Source organism: Toxorhynchites rutilus, chromosome 2 (genome assembly GCF_029784135.1).
Source record: "Toxorhynchites rutilus septentrionalis strain SRP chromosome 2, ASM2978413v1, whole genome shotgun sequence".
Lineage (NCBI taxonomy): Eukaryota > Metazoa > Arthropoda > Insecta > Diptera > Culicidae > Toxorhynchites > Toxorhynchites rutilus.
The window spans coordinates 315337744-315353323 of NC_073745.1; the positions used below are offsets into that span (position 1 = coordinate 315337744).

At 40.4% G+C, this 15580-nt stretch overlaps 2 protein-coding genes across 4 annotated transcripts in view; both read left to right on the plus strand.

The window, feature by feature from the left end:
• The first annotated feature begins 2809 nt into the window (after window positions 1–2809).
• On the plus strand, window positions 2810–6765 carry LOC129767534 (uncharacterized). Of its 3 annotated transcripts, XM_055768535.1 has the most exons (4): window positions 2972–3484; window positions 3538–3833; window positions 3887–4474; window positions 4540–6765. In XM_055768535.1, the coding sequence occupies exons 1-3, from the start codon at window positions 3400–3402 to the stop codon at window positions 4439–4441; spliced, it is 936 nt and encodes a 311-aa protein (XP_055624510.1). In that variant the 5' UTR covers window positions 2972–3399; the 3' UTR covers window positions 4442–4474; window positions 4540–6765. The 3 variants fall into 3 exon arrangements, with proteins under 3 accessions (XP_055624511.1, XP_055624510.1, XP_055624509.1); XM_055768536.1 differs by lacking the exon at window positions 2972–3484 and adding an exon at window positions 2810–2963 and having other exon boundaries at window positions 3887–6765; XM_055768534.1 differs by having other exon boundaries at window positions 3887–6765.
• Window positions 6766–11528: 4763 nt separating this feature from the next.
• LOC129767896 (sodium-dependent dopamine transporter) overlaps window positions 11529–15580 on the plus strand; it is a 69537-nt gene continuing 65485 nt past the window's right edge. Inside the window, exons 1-2 of the mRNA XM_055769157.1 lie at window positions 11529–12059; window positions 12111–12245. Coding sequence (XP_055625132.1) covers window positions 12173–12245 — 73 coding nt within the window. The 5' untranslated portion in view covers window positions 11529–12059; window positions 12111–12172. The remainder of the gene's footprint in view (window positions 12060–12110; window positions 12246–15580) is intronic.

Here is a 15580-nt window from a genome sequence, read left to right on the forward strand (position 1 = left end):
GCAGTTATCCACTGTGCTCGATTGGATCGTTTGATAGCATCGGAGTAGCTGCTGGGATCATCTGTCATCATGGAAGTCATTGGGGCTGGTTCTGTGGAATTATCTGGACCAGTGACTGAACTAAAACACATGTAATCGGAGTACCTGGGGGATGGCGCTCCCGACCGCTGCGCCTAAATCCATGTTGCTCGTTAGCGGATCTATCAGATTGCGGTGGAAGCGCATTTTCTGGCTCGACAATTTCCTCCATAGGATTTTCCATGATAGGATTATCTTCTTGAATGGGCTGTACAGGACGTTGAACAGTAGTAGCTTCAATCAATTGCTGATCATTCGCTTCTGGCCACACAAGTAACTCGACGAACTCCACAGGTTGTTGCAGTCCACTTGCATCCCTCGAATGTACGGCTTGATCCTCATTGATGAACGCTACATCTCGACTAATGATGACCTCGTCCTTCTCTTGAACGTATACTCGGAAACCTTTGGAATTCTCTGCATAACCAACGAAAATACCTTCGACAGACTTTGGATCGAACTTTTGTCGCTTCTGCTTCGCACAGTGCACCATTACTCGAGATCCAAAAACCCGTAAATGTTTCATGTCTGGTTTCTTCTTATTCCACGCTTCTTCTGGGGTTGTTTCCAGTACATGAGTCGGAGATCTGTTCACCAAATACGCTGCAGTTTATACAGCTTCCGCCCAAAACTTCTTTGGTAGCCCGACGTCGTTCAACATTGTCCTCGCCTTTTCCACAAGCGTCCTATTCATCCGCTCTGCTTTCCCATTCTGCTCAGGTGTGTAGGGGCAACTTGTTTGATGAATCACCCCATCTCGTTCGATGCTCTTCTTCATCGTGGAATTGATATTCTCTGTTCCATTATCCGTCCGCAGAACCTTCAATTTTCGTCCAGTTTGTCGTTCAGCAAGTGCCTTGAACTTTTCGAACACTTCTTTAACTTGACTCTTGGACTCGATGAAATACACAAAGACCTTGTGACTGGCATCGTCGACAAAAGTCACGAAGTATCGACTTCCACCCATCGATGAAATTTCAACCGGTTCGCATACGTCGGAATGGACCAGATCCAACAGGTTGTCCGAACGTGAAGAGCTTGAGTTGAAGGAACTTCTAGAGTGCTTACCCTGAGCGCATGCTACACAATCTGCTACGGCTGCAAGTTTTAGTGGTATTCCGTCGACCATCGTAGAAAGCTTGTTCATATACTGCTGATTCAAATGTCCTAGCCTTCGGTGCCACAAGTTTGAATTGTCCACCAGGAACGCTGTTTCCGATTTCTTAGTATTTAACTTGTACATTCCATTGCTTTGAACGCCGGTAACTACAATGTCTCCATCCTCGTCACGAACTTCACATCCATCCTTCTTGAATAGTACGGTCATATAATTTGCACAAATCTTACTGATAGATAAAAGATTCGTCGTCAGGTCCGGAACCATCCAAACGTTTTTGACCTCAATCGACCCTTCTTCTAGTTCAAGCTTCACTGCTCCTCTCGCTACAGATTGGATTCTTTGACTACTGGCAGTGTCAATTGAATGAACCCAGTCCATTTGCTTGGTGAAACCTTCTTCCGACCGCGTCATATGCAATGTTGCGCCGGAGTCAAAATACCAATCTTCTTGTTGTCCGGTCCCCGTAGCCAACGAAACGCACAGAGCTTTACCTTTAGGCTTCGACGAACTTGCTTTCGACTTCTGGGGACAATTTACAGCAAAATGCCCCGGTTGGTTGCAGTTAAAACAGTTTCCACTCTTATTCTCTGCATCACCTTTCTTTCGCTTCGTTTTCTGCTTGGAGTAAAGTGCGCCTTCGCTGCCGGAACTCTTCAATGGCCATTTGACGTCCTGTATGATCTTCGTTTTCACTACATCCGCTGTCAGCTTAATGCCCGATGCTTGAAGACCCATAATCATTGGATTGTAGTATTCGGGCAATCCTTTCAACAGCAATGACGCCAACCATTGATCGTTAACCTCAAATCCGATCTCCCTCAAATCATCTGCCGTCGTCACCAGCTGGTCAACGTAATCTTCAACAGAATCGCTCTCTTCCAGCTTGATCGTCGTCAACTTAACGAGCAGACCGAATCGCCGGATTAGTCCATCGTCTTGGAATGCTTTTTGGAGTTTGTCCCATGCCTGTTTAGCGGTTTCAGCGTTCTTGACCAAACTAAAGTTGTGCTTCTCGATGCTCAAACAGATAGTCGCAAGAGCCCGATCACTCATATCCGGATCGACCGCCGCATCCTCCAACGGTTTTACTGCACGCCATGTACCTTCGCGTATAAGTGCCATCTTCATAGAAAACGCCCACGAAGCATAATTCTGCCGTCCTTTCAGCTTCTCCATGGCCGGTAACGATACTGCGCTTCCAAAATTCCGAACAACAGCTGCTGACCGCACACCGCCGCTTGCAGTTGGCCCGTCACCTTCACCTGTCTGTCTCGGATTGCCAGTGTTGTTTCCGCCGCCTTGAGAACTGGAATTCGAATCATCCCTCGGAATAATCTTTGGACTTGCACGAACTTATCAAACTTCGAAAAATTTTCTAATTTTTGGCCAATTCTGGGCCCATAACTTCTTGAGAGTTGGAAATAAACGCGTGTGTTCTGGTTGTGCACTGGAGAACTAATGAAAAGTTTTATTGCTCGTTTACTACAGCTAAACAAAGTGGTTGCTACTAAGCAAACCTGTAACTAGGGTTGCTGGGCATAGCGAAGTACTAGATCGTGGGTTACTACAACTACAACAAAAACTCGCTTATTGGTATCTTTTGTGCAAATGAACGTAAACCACCTAAACACATATTTCTTGTAACTTGAGCTGAAAATTCGCATTACAATAATAAAAAACAACATCAACAGCAACAGTCGACATAATTAACAATTTAAATATATTAGGCTACATACATTTTATGTTGTTTACTAAACAATGTTATGTGAGTAATTTTGGCACCGATGTGATAAGAGTGCGTGAGCTTAACTAGTTTATTGAAGCGCTACGTGGAGTTCGATGACCAAGCGAGACTGCGAATGATAGGAGTGATAACAAATCAAATCCTTAGGCTTCATGCACAAATTTCATAAAGCGTGAAGGGAAAAGGGACCCAGGCTTGCGTTTCTTGTCATTGGCTGGGGGTTTGTCTTGCGAGAATTAAGAATTATTAAGAATTGCCTTAGTTGGATAGAGTCGTAGTATGAATATGAATATTCTGAACAATGCTGTCGATACCATTCACTAAGACCAATTGAGTATACTAAGTACACAAGATTCATTTTATAATAATCATTGTTATCTGAGCAATTGTGGCATCGCAGCGATAAGGGTGCGCGAAATTTGTCCAGTTGGTTGAGGCGCTGAGTAGAGGTAACATCATGTCTAAGCGACTGCTCGATTTGTGTGCAGAAGATAAGAAACGCTTCCTCGATTCGTTTGATTACGTTCTAACGGACTGCGATGGTGACATTAGTGATAATTCATAAAGATTCTTATTGAAGCTCCGTTGATTGCAGGTGTAATATGGAGAGTCCTGGGTCCGATCGATGGAATTGGGGATGCATTCAAAGCGTTGAAAACTCATGGAAAAAATATCGTTTGTGTGTCGAACAATAGCGTCCGAGAAACTACAGATTACATGGAGCGATTGCGCAACTTATCTCCAGAAGCAAATGTAGACGATGTGATTCATCCGGCCGTTAGTGTTGTCAGGTACCTGAAGTCAATCAACTTCCAGGGACCGATTTATGCAATAGTATCAGCACCCTTCTTGGCAATTCTTCGAGAAGCAGGATATGAAGTGTTCACCGGGGTATTCAAAATCTGCTGTATGTAAAATAGCGTTTACAATGTGATTTGTTCCAGCCTAAGGAACCTCTGCCGGAGACGTTTCGTGAAGTTATGCAAGCGATCGCCAATACAAAACCGGCGAAAGCAGTGATAGTAGACTACGATTACAATTGTAACAATCCTAAACTGATGAAGGCCGAACAATACCTTAGAGCAGACTCTGAGTGTTTATTCATTGCCGGTGCCGTCGACAACAAAATGTCTGTGTCATCCAGTTACAGCTTTTTCGGACCGGGACGTTATGTGGAACTTCTGGAGAAAGCCACCGGGAGAAAGGCCACAGTTCTCGGGAAACCGAGCCACCTGTTGGGGGAGCAGTTGAAGATGCAGTACTCGGTGGGGGATGCCCGGCGAGTGTTGTTTGTTGGCGACATGATTGATCAGGATGTGGCTTTCGGGAAGATTACAGGGTTCCAGACACTGCTTGTGTTGACCGGAGGTACCAGTAAAGCTGATCTGGAGTCTTTGCGAGACAGTGGAAAGGTACCGGATTTTTATACCGAAAGCATTGCTGATTTCGCACAAATAGTGGAAGATGTGTTGGCTGGAAGCAAGAAGGCTTGTCTGTGATTAATGTGTTCCTGGTTCCCATCAGTATTCTATGTAATAACATACAATAATAGACAATATAGAAAATTCCAAAATTGGTTTTCTCCTTTCAAATTCAGTATGCACGTTATCAACTTGTTCCCATTGGAATATTTTAGATGAGAAGATTAGTATACTGTTTGGAGTTATGAGGTCGATTCGAAACCAGCGAAAGATATTAAGTCTAAAAGGGTGCCATCCGACAGAGCAAAAAAAATTGTTTCAATTTTTAGATTTATATTAAGTTTGTCTCCCGACCAACGGATTCCCACAAGTGGCGATGGAAACAGAGGATCACTTGCACAAGATTTACAGACTATAGTATAACTCAACGGTGGATCAGATTATCATTTCATTACATCAATTCCTACATAGGATAAAATTTCACAGAGTCCAAAATAATAGAAGTACCGGTAAGTTTTTCCGTTTTCTTCAAAATTAATGCTTTATTCTGCAAAAATGGTTACAAATTTAATATTCAAAGTATTGCCCATCGCTAGTCACAACTTTTTCCCATGTTTCTGGCAATTCACGGATCCCTTTGCGGAAATAATCGGCCGGTTTGTCGGCTAACCACGAATCGATCCAATTTTTGACTTCATCAAAATTGGAGAAATGCTGGTCAACCAGGCCATGTTGCATCAATCGAAAAAGGTAGTAATCGGATGGAGCAATGTCTGGAGAAAACGGCGGGTGGGATAGGACCTTCCATTCCAGCGTTTCCAAGTATGTTTTGACTGGTTTCGCGGCATGCGGCCGAGCATTGTCGTGCTGCAAGATAACTTTATCGTGTCTTTGCCCGTATTGTGACCGTTTTTCCTTCAGTGCACGGCTCAAATGCATCAATTGTCATCGGTAGAAGTCCTCCGTAATGGTTTCATTCGGTTTTAGCAGCTCATAGTACACCACACTCAGCTGGTCCCACCAAATAGACAGCATAACCTTCTGGCCGTGAATATTCCGCGCGGCCGTCGATGTTGATGCATGGCCGGGGTAACTTTTCATTGCCAGTAACGATTCGATTCAAAAAAACCCTTTCTTTTTTGCCGTTGTTCACACGCGAAAAAACAGTGTTCGACTTCTCGTGACTTCAATTCATACGACATCCAATGTCCTATCTTTCGGATCATTTCCATTGCTTTCAAACGATCGGATATGGTTTGCTGAGCTACTCCAAGTGTATCTGCAAGTTCTTGTTGCGTTTGTGACGGATCTTGATATAGTAAAGCCTCCAATTCTTCATCTTCAAACGTTTTTGACGGTCCGGAACGTTTTTCGTCTTCCAAGTCGAAATTACCACTTTCAAACCGTGCAAACCACGTCTGACACGTTCGCTCAGTTGGAGCATGGTCACCATAAACTTCCACCAAAATGCGATGTCTTTCCGCAGCATTTCTCTTCATATTGAATTAATGAAGTAACACTCCCCGAAAAAAACACTCAGTGGTACGAAATTCGACATATTCGAAGTGGCAGAAAACTATGTTGCTTACGCTTCAACTTTTTGATATATAGAGGAACTGGTACGAATTGGGTACCCCATTTTTTTTGGACTTAGCTCTTGGCCAATGCTCGGAATTTCTTCATATTACGTCAGCTTATGAAGGGATCTATTGCGGACATTTCCCCGCAAACCGATTTCAAAAATCTTGATTTGGCTCGGAGCTTTGAGCATAGAAGTGAAACAACTCAAATTCGAGTACCCGAGATGCCTGGGTATAAATGTGGCACCTCATTTTTTTATTTTTTCAATTGAAAAGAATCGTCCTGAAAAATGTATTTTTTGACATTTTCATACAAAGTAGAAGTGAAGTACACTATCTTACGAAAATTAACTCTGACGAAAAAGCATGCAATTTTACAAAACAAAGAGGAACAAAAAACGGTTTTTTCAAGAAGTTTTTATCCCCAAATCGGGCGAAATTTAATTTCGCTGCATGGGCATGCAATACTAAGCATAGTGTATCATCAACACACCCGCATACCGAATTTTCACTTTGGAATGAAATCTATGAAATTTGTGATTAAAATCTCGAAACACTTACTCGATTTCATTGAAGGACATCAGCTTTAATATTTAAAATCGGCTCACTATTCGATTTTAAATGATTTTTCGAAAGAAAATTTTTAAGATTTCAAAAACAACAAAACTTGTTTTTTTTTTCAAAAAACACAGATAATTTTGGGTTTTTGGCATCTGACGTTTGTTACTACATTATTTGAACACTTTTTTTATTCACCACCAGAGTGCGCTCTCTGAACTCTTTTGAACTCTTTTTCAGTTGTTTTACATTACCGCCGGAGATCCGGGTGGGTACCAAATTTCCCACGGGGTACCGAATTTGTACCAGTTCCTCTACTGAAAAAGACGCGCAATGACAGTAGCTTTCTAACGAATGTCTTGAACCTTAATTCACTGGAATAATAATCAAGTTACGCCATCTGTTGTAAAACCGAAGAAACGTACCGGTACACCTAATATCTATACAAATTTTAAATACAAAAAATTTATAAATACAAATTTTAATTAAATTTTCATTTTCATTTTTCATTTTAATCTGTACCAGAAGGGTAAAAAAAATCTTTCTCATCTGTACTTTTTCTTCCAAAATATGTACCATCGAAAAAAATCGTTGTAGAAAAAATATATGTATTAGAATTAAAAAATACTCATTTATTTACTACAAATACTACATTTACATTTGCAAATCATTCATGTGTTTGATGATGCTTATACACAACCACTATGTTTATTCAAATCTTTTGATCTCAAAATAGCGTTCATCGTATCGTTGCTGAGCCGAATTCGAAGCTTATTTTTGTTCTAGGCATCGAAACGCCGAAAATGCGAGCGAACCGTCAAATCCTTTTAGACATCAAATTTTCGTCCACCAATCCTGCACATGCTCATTTTCTGAAACTGTTATTTTCTTACGGGTAAAAATCACCATTAGGGTATGGAATTCCTTCTCCAGATCTTGTATATTCCCACGCAACGAATTTTGTCCTTATGAAACTGATCAATTATAGCATTGTAAATATTTTATGATCAGCACCGATACTGCGGCGTAAATTCGTCATGTAACTTATTGTTGCTTGGTAGATGTAAGCACTTTGATTGTCAAAAAATGAAAATTTTTCGATCGTGAACTTTTCGCGTATTGTTCAGTAAAGTTCTGTTCGCCTACAGTAGAGGAACAATTTGATGCAGCGAAACAGTAAGTTTGATAACGATAAATGAAATTAATAGCATTTAGCTTGAAAGAGCATTATTATTATTAACCGATTATTCGATTAAAGTCTGCTTCATTTAATATTGGAACAAATTCTTTTGCTCATTGTGGCGCTCCTAGTGGACGGATTCGGAAACTTTTTTCACCCACGTGTCGGGAAATTCATTACCTTTCACCATGTATTTATGTCATAACACCAAACGATAGCATTTTGTAAACAACCGCCATGGAAGCCGAACGGAGAGATAAAATTGTGCACAGTTTTCTTGAAAATCCATTGTTGTCGGCATCTAAGCTAGCTAAACCGCTTAAAATGCCCAGAAATACCGTATGGCGTGTTATCAAGCAGTACAAGGAAACATTGACGACGGCTCGGAAGCCGCATTCGAAGGGTCGGAGTGGAACTGTCGACCGGAAACTGCGTGGGAAAGTCATCAAGGCCGTCAAGAGGAATCCCAATCTTTCAGACCGCGATTTGGCCAATAAGTTCCAGGCCGCTCACAGCACGGTGCGACGAATTCGTCTCCGGGAAGGAATAAGGTCATTCCGAGCCAGCAAACAGCCAAATCGGACGCTGAAGCAGAACAATGTGGCCAGAATCCGTGCTCGAAAGCTGTACGACCAAGTGCTGACCAAGTTCGACGGATGTATTCTGATGGACGATGAGACCTACGTGAAGGCGGACTTTGGGCAAATCCCAGGTCAAAAATTTTATTTGGCGACGGCTCGGGGGGATGTACCTGCAAAATTTAAGTTCGTGTTTGCGGATAAATTCGCCCGCAAGTACATGATTTGGCAGGGGATATGCAGTTGTGGACAGAAAACCAAAGTCTTTCTCACTGACAAGACAATGGCATCAGAAGTCTACAAAAAAGAGTGCCTACAGAAACGGATTCTGCCGTTTATTCGTGCCCACGACCGTCCAGTAATGTTTTGGCCGGACCTCGCAAGCTGCCATTACAGCAAAACGGTTATGGAATGGTACGCAACGAACGGGGTCAGCGTAATACCGAAGGACCTCAACCCCCCAAACTGCCCCCAGTTCCGGCCGATAGAGAAATACTGGGCAATCACGAAGCGGAGGCTTAAGGCAAAGGGAAAACTTGTTAGGAACATGACTCAAATGAAGAACTGGTGGAATCAAATCGCCAAAACGGTGGACGAAAAGGGTGTGCGCCGCCTAATGTGCCGTATTACGGGAAAAGTACGAGAATTTCTTCGAAACAGCAATGAATAATTTTTTTAATTTTTTTTTAGGAAAGAGTAAAGAAAATGCTACATTTGTATGAAAAACAAATTATGAATTCGTTAATGAATGACTGAACTACACGCAATTGTTTGTGTTCCAATATTAAATGAAGCAGACTTTATACAGGGTCTTTCAGATTAAACGCTCACGCAAAAAAGTCGAATAGCTCTTCATAAATATTTTTTTGCGCTTCGTCGATGGTAACACTGCATTCTCCACTTCGGGACGATAATATTCGGCTACTCGTTCTGTCTCATCGGATGGTTTCTAGTGTCAAGATGTACAATTTACAAGACCGTGTATTTTTAGTGAAATCGTATAACTCGAGCAACCGAAGCCTTAATGAAACTTTGTCCTTTTAACGGGTGTTAAAAAAAATGAGAATTTTTTCAATACCTTTCAGTAACTCAAATAAAGAGCGTAAAATTTTCTTTCTCCAAGAAAATTGCTCTTTGGGCTCCCTAGAAACAGTAGGCGTGTTTGGTTTTGCTAGTTTGAATTTAGTCAAAGCAAAGATGGAGTCGAAACAGCACGTGCTCCGCGAACGCATTGTACGGTTCTACGAAACGCATTTCCAGCAAGGAAAAAAGTTCACGGTGGCACATTTTAAGGAAGAAAATGTACCTGTCAGTACGGTATATCGTATCCTGGGTTCCCTGAACGTAGAGCGGAAGGTCGGAAGTGGTCGTCCGGTGACGATAATGACGAAGCAGAGGAATACATCGTTAAAAAATCTGTTTGACAACAAGGACGCAACCAGCCTGCGTGACGCAGGTCGGAAATATGGCTGCTCCCACGTATTGATCAATCGGATCCTCAAGATGGAAGGAATCGTCTGCCGGAATAAGACGAGGTCGCCGGAGTACACGGAGGAGCAGATTGAGACGGTTAAATCACAGAGTCGGTGGATGACCAAAACATACCGCAGGACGTCTTTCGTTCTGGACGACGAAAGTTATTTTCCACTGTCCAAAACGCATATTCCAGGAAATGATAATTACTACTCCAGCGACAAGTCATCCACACCGCCTGAAGTGAAATACAAGTTCAAGCATAAGTTTGAAAAAAAGGTTATGTTGTACATCGCCATTTCCGACCGGGGCATTTTAAAGCCTTGGTATAAGCCGAGCGGTCTGGCAATCAACCAACAAATCTATCGAGAAAAGTGCCTCGATAAAATCCTGCTGTCGTTCCTGAACGAGCATCACGCGGATGGGAAGTACGTCTTCTGGCCGGACAAGGCGTCTTCCCATTACGCCAAGAAGACGCTGGCGTATCTTGAGGAGAAAAAGATACCGTTCGTGCCGAAAGATCGTAACCCAACAAACTTGCCCCAGTGCCGCCCAATAGAGGATTTCTTTGGCTCACTCAGTGTCCTAGTGTATAAAAACAATTGGAGGGCCAAGGACACGAAGCAACTGACTACAAGAATCCGGAATTGTATCCGGAAAATGGACGTAAGTGCCGTACAACGTTCTTGTGAGAGCATCGCGAGAAAGTTGCGTCGAACAGCAGACCACATTCACTGACATTTTTTTGAAGAAAATACATTATGTTATTAATAAAAAATACTGAAATCGATGAAAAAAAATAATTTTTTTTTATATGTGATTGAAAAAATTCTCATTTTTTATTTAACACCCGTTATGGTAAGAATTTCAACATTTCTCGTCGTCGATTACTTTATCTGGGGGTACGTGAAGGATCGTTGCTATGTTAATAAGCCACAAAATTTGGAGAAACTTAAAGAAGAAATAACTAGGATTTTCAACAGCATCGAAGTCGTAATGTTAGAGTTGTGCATGAAGAATTTTGTCCACCGTTCAAAACGCGTTATCAAAAAAGGGGTGGCCACATGGAAAATGTCCTAAAACAAGCTTTATTTTCGTTTCTTAAAACTAAAAACCGGTTCACTTCTGTAGAAGTTATTAAAATTTGTTGCGTTAGCGTTCAATCTGAAAGATCCTGTATTGAGACGATTATCCGCAAACACAAACAGCTGAAAAATATTAGATTATTTGACGAACGATTACCAAAAAAAAAAACACTGACTTCACTGATTAGAGCGGTGTGAAACTAAATCAAAACAAAATAGAGTTTTTCTCTCTATAGTTGAAATATAATTGATTTTTATTCTGGGAAAAGTTTTAGATTATGAGTTATGGAATTCCGATTCAGCGATTTTGTGAATGCATGTCGCGGTTTTCATCCCTTCACTCACTTGGGCACATCACGAATAAAATTAGTACTACACATAAATACATCCGAAATGAAGCCATTGCCGGTGAAATTATGAAAGATTATCATCTTATTGTTTCCATCGTACTACGAGATCGAAATTCTTGCTTTTAACACTCACACAGCTGAAACGAAACGTATCGCGTCCTGTCTCCACGTAGTAAATAAACGCTCCCCCTTTGGCGAGCACGTGGTCCTCAACATCGCTGATGGCGAGAGGAAGGCGTTACACAGGCGCGCAGATATTTGATGTTGAAGGATCGAAAACTTCGGCCCCGTTGCATCTCGCCAGCGGCAACAGGCTATAAAAGGACACACGGCGTGGAAATTCGTTGCCAGTTTTCCAAGGAACGTTGCAAAGTGTGGTTCACCAGCGGACCAAGTCAAGTCACCAAGATCAGAATTTGTGTGGCACAAGTTTACAAGCACTCAACCTGTTGATTTTAGTTTTGGATCTGGCTTTCTTTCCTCTGTGACTGTGAACTAGAAGACAAAGTTGAAATGGGTGGACCGAGTGTGCCAATGGCAGAGGAGTGAAGTTCCGGAAGTCGGAAATAAAGCGTTTCTCCGTTCCACTTCTTTCCACGGTTGATTTCGTGCTGCGGCCAATTCAGAGAGCACAATCATCGCAAAATAGTTGGATACGCACCATAACTGCATCCCAGTGGAGTGGATAATTGTACTTCCGGCGGCGGGTCCTGACTCTTTTGAACTAATTCCCTCTGATGACTGCTACTAGCGAGGCGTGAACAAAATCTGCCGGGTGTTGGAGCGAGTCTGGAAAAGAAAAACGATGTCGTGCTAGTGATTGCTGGTTGGTTGGTGATTATACAGTAGAGCCAAATTAGAAAATGCTCCATTCGCTAGCATAAGGCACAAGGTAGCAACAGGTGGCATTCAACGGCATCAAAAAGAATATAATCTTTTTCAGTTGTCAGTGCAGAAGAAAAACTGCACATCGTCTCGTTTGGGCCGCACACAGCCGGCAGCTTTATGTTCGAGCTGGATGACCCACGGGAGAAGCTGAGACTACTGGAGACTCCAGTGAAGCTGGTCGAGAATCCAGGTTAGTGCTATGAATGAGAATTCCATCGTTAATTATAGCTGCTTTGCGGTAATGAATCTCCTTTAGTACGGATTTGTTGCTTCAATTAATATGACTCTGGCGAGCATGCAAGAAGTGCGTTAATCGGCAGAACTATTCGCGAAATGGTTGGGTGGTTTCAGCGCGGATTATAGTTATTGTGGCAAACGTTTGGTCTGTTTTCTGTGGTTCATGGTCTATCATACTTGATGATAATTATTCCAATACAATTGGTTTCGTATTAATATCTTGTGTGGTGGTGTTTTTTTAAATTGATCGTTGGGGCTATTGATGTTTGAACGAAGGAATGAAATAAATAATAAAAAATAATTCGCTACTTTATTTTTTAACTGGATTTATCTTCAAGAAGGCATGGGTTAACTGGGCTGCAACCCATTAATGAATCATCAATAGGCGTCATATTCAATTTGAAGTATTGCTTCTGCTGTTTTGCATCCCAGTTAACGAGTAGAATTCGATGTGTTGATGGGTTGATTTTCCGGTCAAGTTAGCGAACGATAACGAACGATAATGTAAATGTTAAAGCGCAATTCCACGCCGAATATTCGTGTTATAATACCTTCGTGGGTACCGATTTTTTTTTTATGAATTTAGAAAGACTGAAACATTGTGCATGAGCGCATAGGGATAAAACATACATAATTTTAAAGCTTAAAGTTCTAGTTTTAGATCTTCTACTTACACTTAGATGTGTGTCTGTCCATTTGTGTCCATTACACAAAAATGGCAGAAAAGAAAAAAAATCTGTTTTCTCTGATTTTTAAATTATTTGTGGGCTAAGACAATATTAACCCTTTTTGGCCAAATTAATTTCCCTTGGACGAAATCCTCTTAGCTTTCCACGCTAATAATCTTTTGTTAAAACCAAGTACCGTTATAAATTATTCATAGAAGCTCCGTATTAATTCATAAACAGGTTTACTAGACGTTGAAATTTATTTAGAGAAAGTGTAGACCAGGGGTTCTCAAACTGTTTTGGGCAAGAGACCCCTTTTCCAGAATCAAGTCGTACCTTAGACCCCCATAGCCAAATTTCTTTGAAAATCCTATCTTTAGTTTTTTATTTCTTACTGAATAATTATCAATTTGAAAACATTGCAGTTGGTTAAATGAGTAAATTTGACATTATTTTCTCACGGACGCGATCTGACGTAGTGGTAACATTCGCATGTCTCGCGCAAAAGGTCAAGAGTCCATTTCACACTCCCGACATTCTTCCAAAAAATGGAAGTAATGTGACAAACCAGCCAAAAGTGTTTAAAGTCACTATAATACAGAAAAAAAAATTTCTCATCATATTCAACAAACAGAGATAACCTTTTTGTAAATATCAAGAATAATAAATAATTATTAATACAAATTACTCACAAACTACAGAAACATTCAAATTGCAAACTACCAAAATATCAAAATACGGTTCAATATTGGTTAGTTAAAGCCTTAAATCTCCGCTTTTTTTGATTTTCAAACGGTTCCTTCGGTTTCGCGTTGTTTGTAACCATAATGAAGCTTTTTTCGACAATTTATGATGATGGTTAAACGAGAAGATATTTTTTAGCAATGTCTCACATCGGAGGATACTGTTTTTCAATGTTTCGTTATAACTATATATTCTAGTAGCAACTTTGGTTGTACTCCTGCCTGATCTGTGCTGATGATAATCAACTTTTCTTGCATTATCACCGTGGCTCATTCCATGGATGTGTTATAGTACTGATTTATTATCCATTTTAGTAAAATCCTTGGTCTTGAAGCTTTTGTGATAATTTTGACAAATGCGGAAACTGGGAATATTCTCTTCTGCTTAAATTTTGGTTTGAAAGTTTTGTCAGAAGGGCCGATATTATTGATATTGTTTCAATCAAGTTGAAATCATCACCCTGCAGCTGAGACATAAATTCAAACAAGCTGATAATCTTGCTTTTTGGGAGACTCTTGGTGGTCAGCGAACTCCAGCGTGTAGAAGTAACCGAGTAAAGATTTTTTCGTTTTTCTCATACAGTTGAGCAAATATCCGAGTGTTCAAAGAATTGCTTCGAAGATTTTTGATAGCACTCATAACATGTAGTAAAGACTGATGCGATCTAGGGCTCAGATTCTTTTGTTACTAAATGCTATCTGTGAATCACGCAGCGAATGGCCAGTGCCTTACGCAATTGAAACTTTGAGTTAGCTGTAAAATCACGATGACGACCAACCATTGATGGTGCACCATCAGTCTCAATGTTCTTCCGTTGAATAGCTTTTTCGAAAAAAAAACTTCATGTAACACAAGCACAAGGAGCATCTTAAATATTTCAAATAAGAACTTATGTTATTTTATAGGGGTCTAAATTCAGGCCCCGTCGACCCGCAAAATCAATTTTCGTTTCTGTCGACCCCTGAGAAACCGAAATCGACCCCAAGTGGTCTTTGAGAAACCCTGGTGTGGACTATTATATGGTTAAATAAAGTATGATTCCTTGCTGTGGTGGCTTAAGAGCAGACACACGACCGTGACAAAAAAAAACGAATCTAATGAATTAGCTTTCATTTGCTTCATAAAATGTTCCAGTAAGACCTGTCACTGCTGATCTTTGATTGTAATGAAAATTACCCTTCGATTATAAATATTGAATGAAATAATGATCTAACAACCAATCTATAGGAGGTTTTGAAAACGTGAATAAATCTATACAATGCTCAATTTTTGCTTCGATGAAAAAAATATTTAAATTCACCAAATCGATTTTGATAAGTACTAGAAATTATTTCTTTGTAGTGTTTTAGAAACACTACTCTACTACACTAATATTGAAATACGTACTAATTTTATCAGGCAAAGCCTAGTGTATCCTAGTTTGAATCTAATGTCCCTACAACATTCTATATTAAAATGTCCAGTCGTTCTCTCAGCCAATTTGTGGGATTGAATTGCAATATATAACATTTCGGGTAGAAGTTGTTTCGGGTTGTTTCAAATAATAAACCATATGAACAATTGATTGTGAAAATGAGAGTCTTTTATTGCAATACTAATCAACAATGGCATATTTCCCGAAATCCCCATACACTTTTACATTTAATTATATTATCATTTATCTACGCTTGTAGTAGCTATAGTGATTAGATAAACTATAGAGATGGATTGAAGTTTAGCTTCATCCATGCTAATAATTTTTTTGATGCATTTCTGTAGCTGAATGTTGCGATTAGCGGGAAATTAAATTTATCTCAAGAGAAGGTGTATTGCTATGATAAATAATGTAAATAATCGCATTTCTAATTAATTATTTTTGAATCAAAGCTGTTATGAA

Bases quoted from the DNA above. Each gene is read 5' to 3' on its own strand.
- LOC129767534 (XM_055768534.1), top strand. From the start codon at position 3,400: ATGTCTAAGCGACTGCTCGATTTGTGTGCAGAAGATAAGAAACGCTTC. The intron at 3,485-3,537 runs GTGACATTAGTG...CGTTGATTGCAG, and splicing joins CGTTCTAACGGACTGCGATG to GTGTAATATGGAGAGTCCTG. The intron at 3,834-3,886 runs GTATTCAAAATC...GATTTGTTCCAG, and splicing joins GATATGAAGTGTTCACCGGG to CCTAAGGAACCTCTGCCGGA.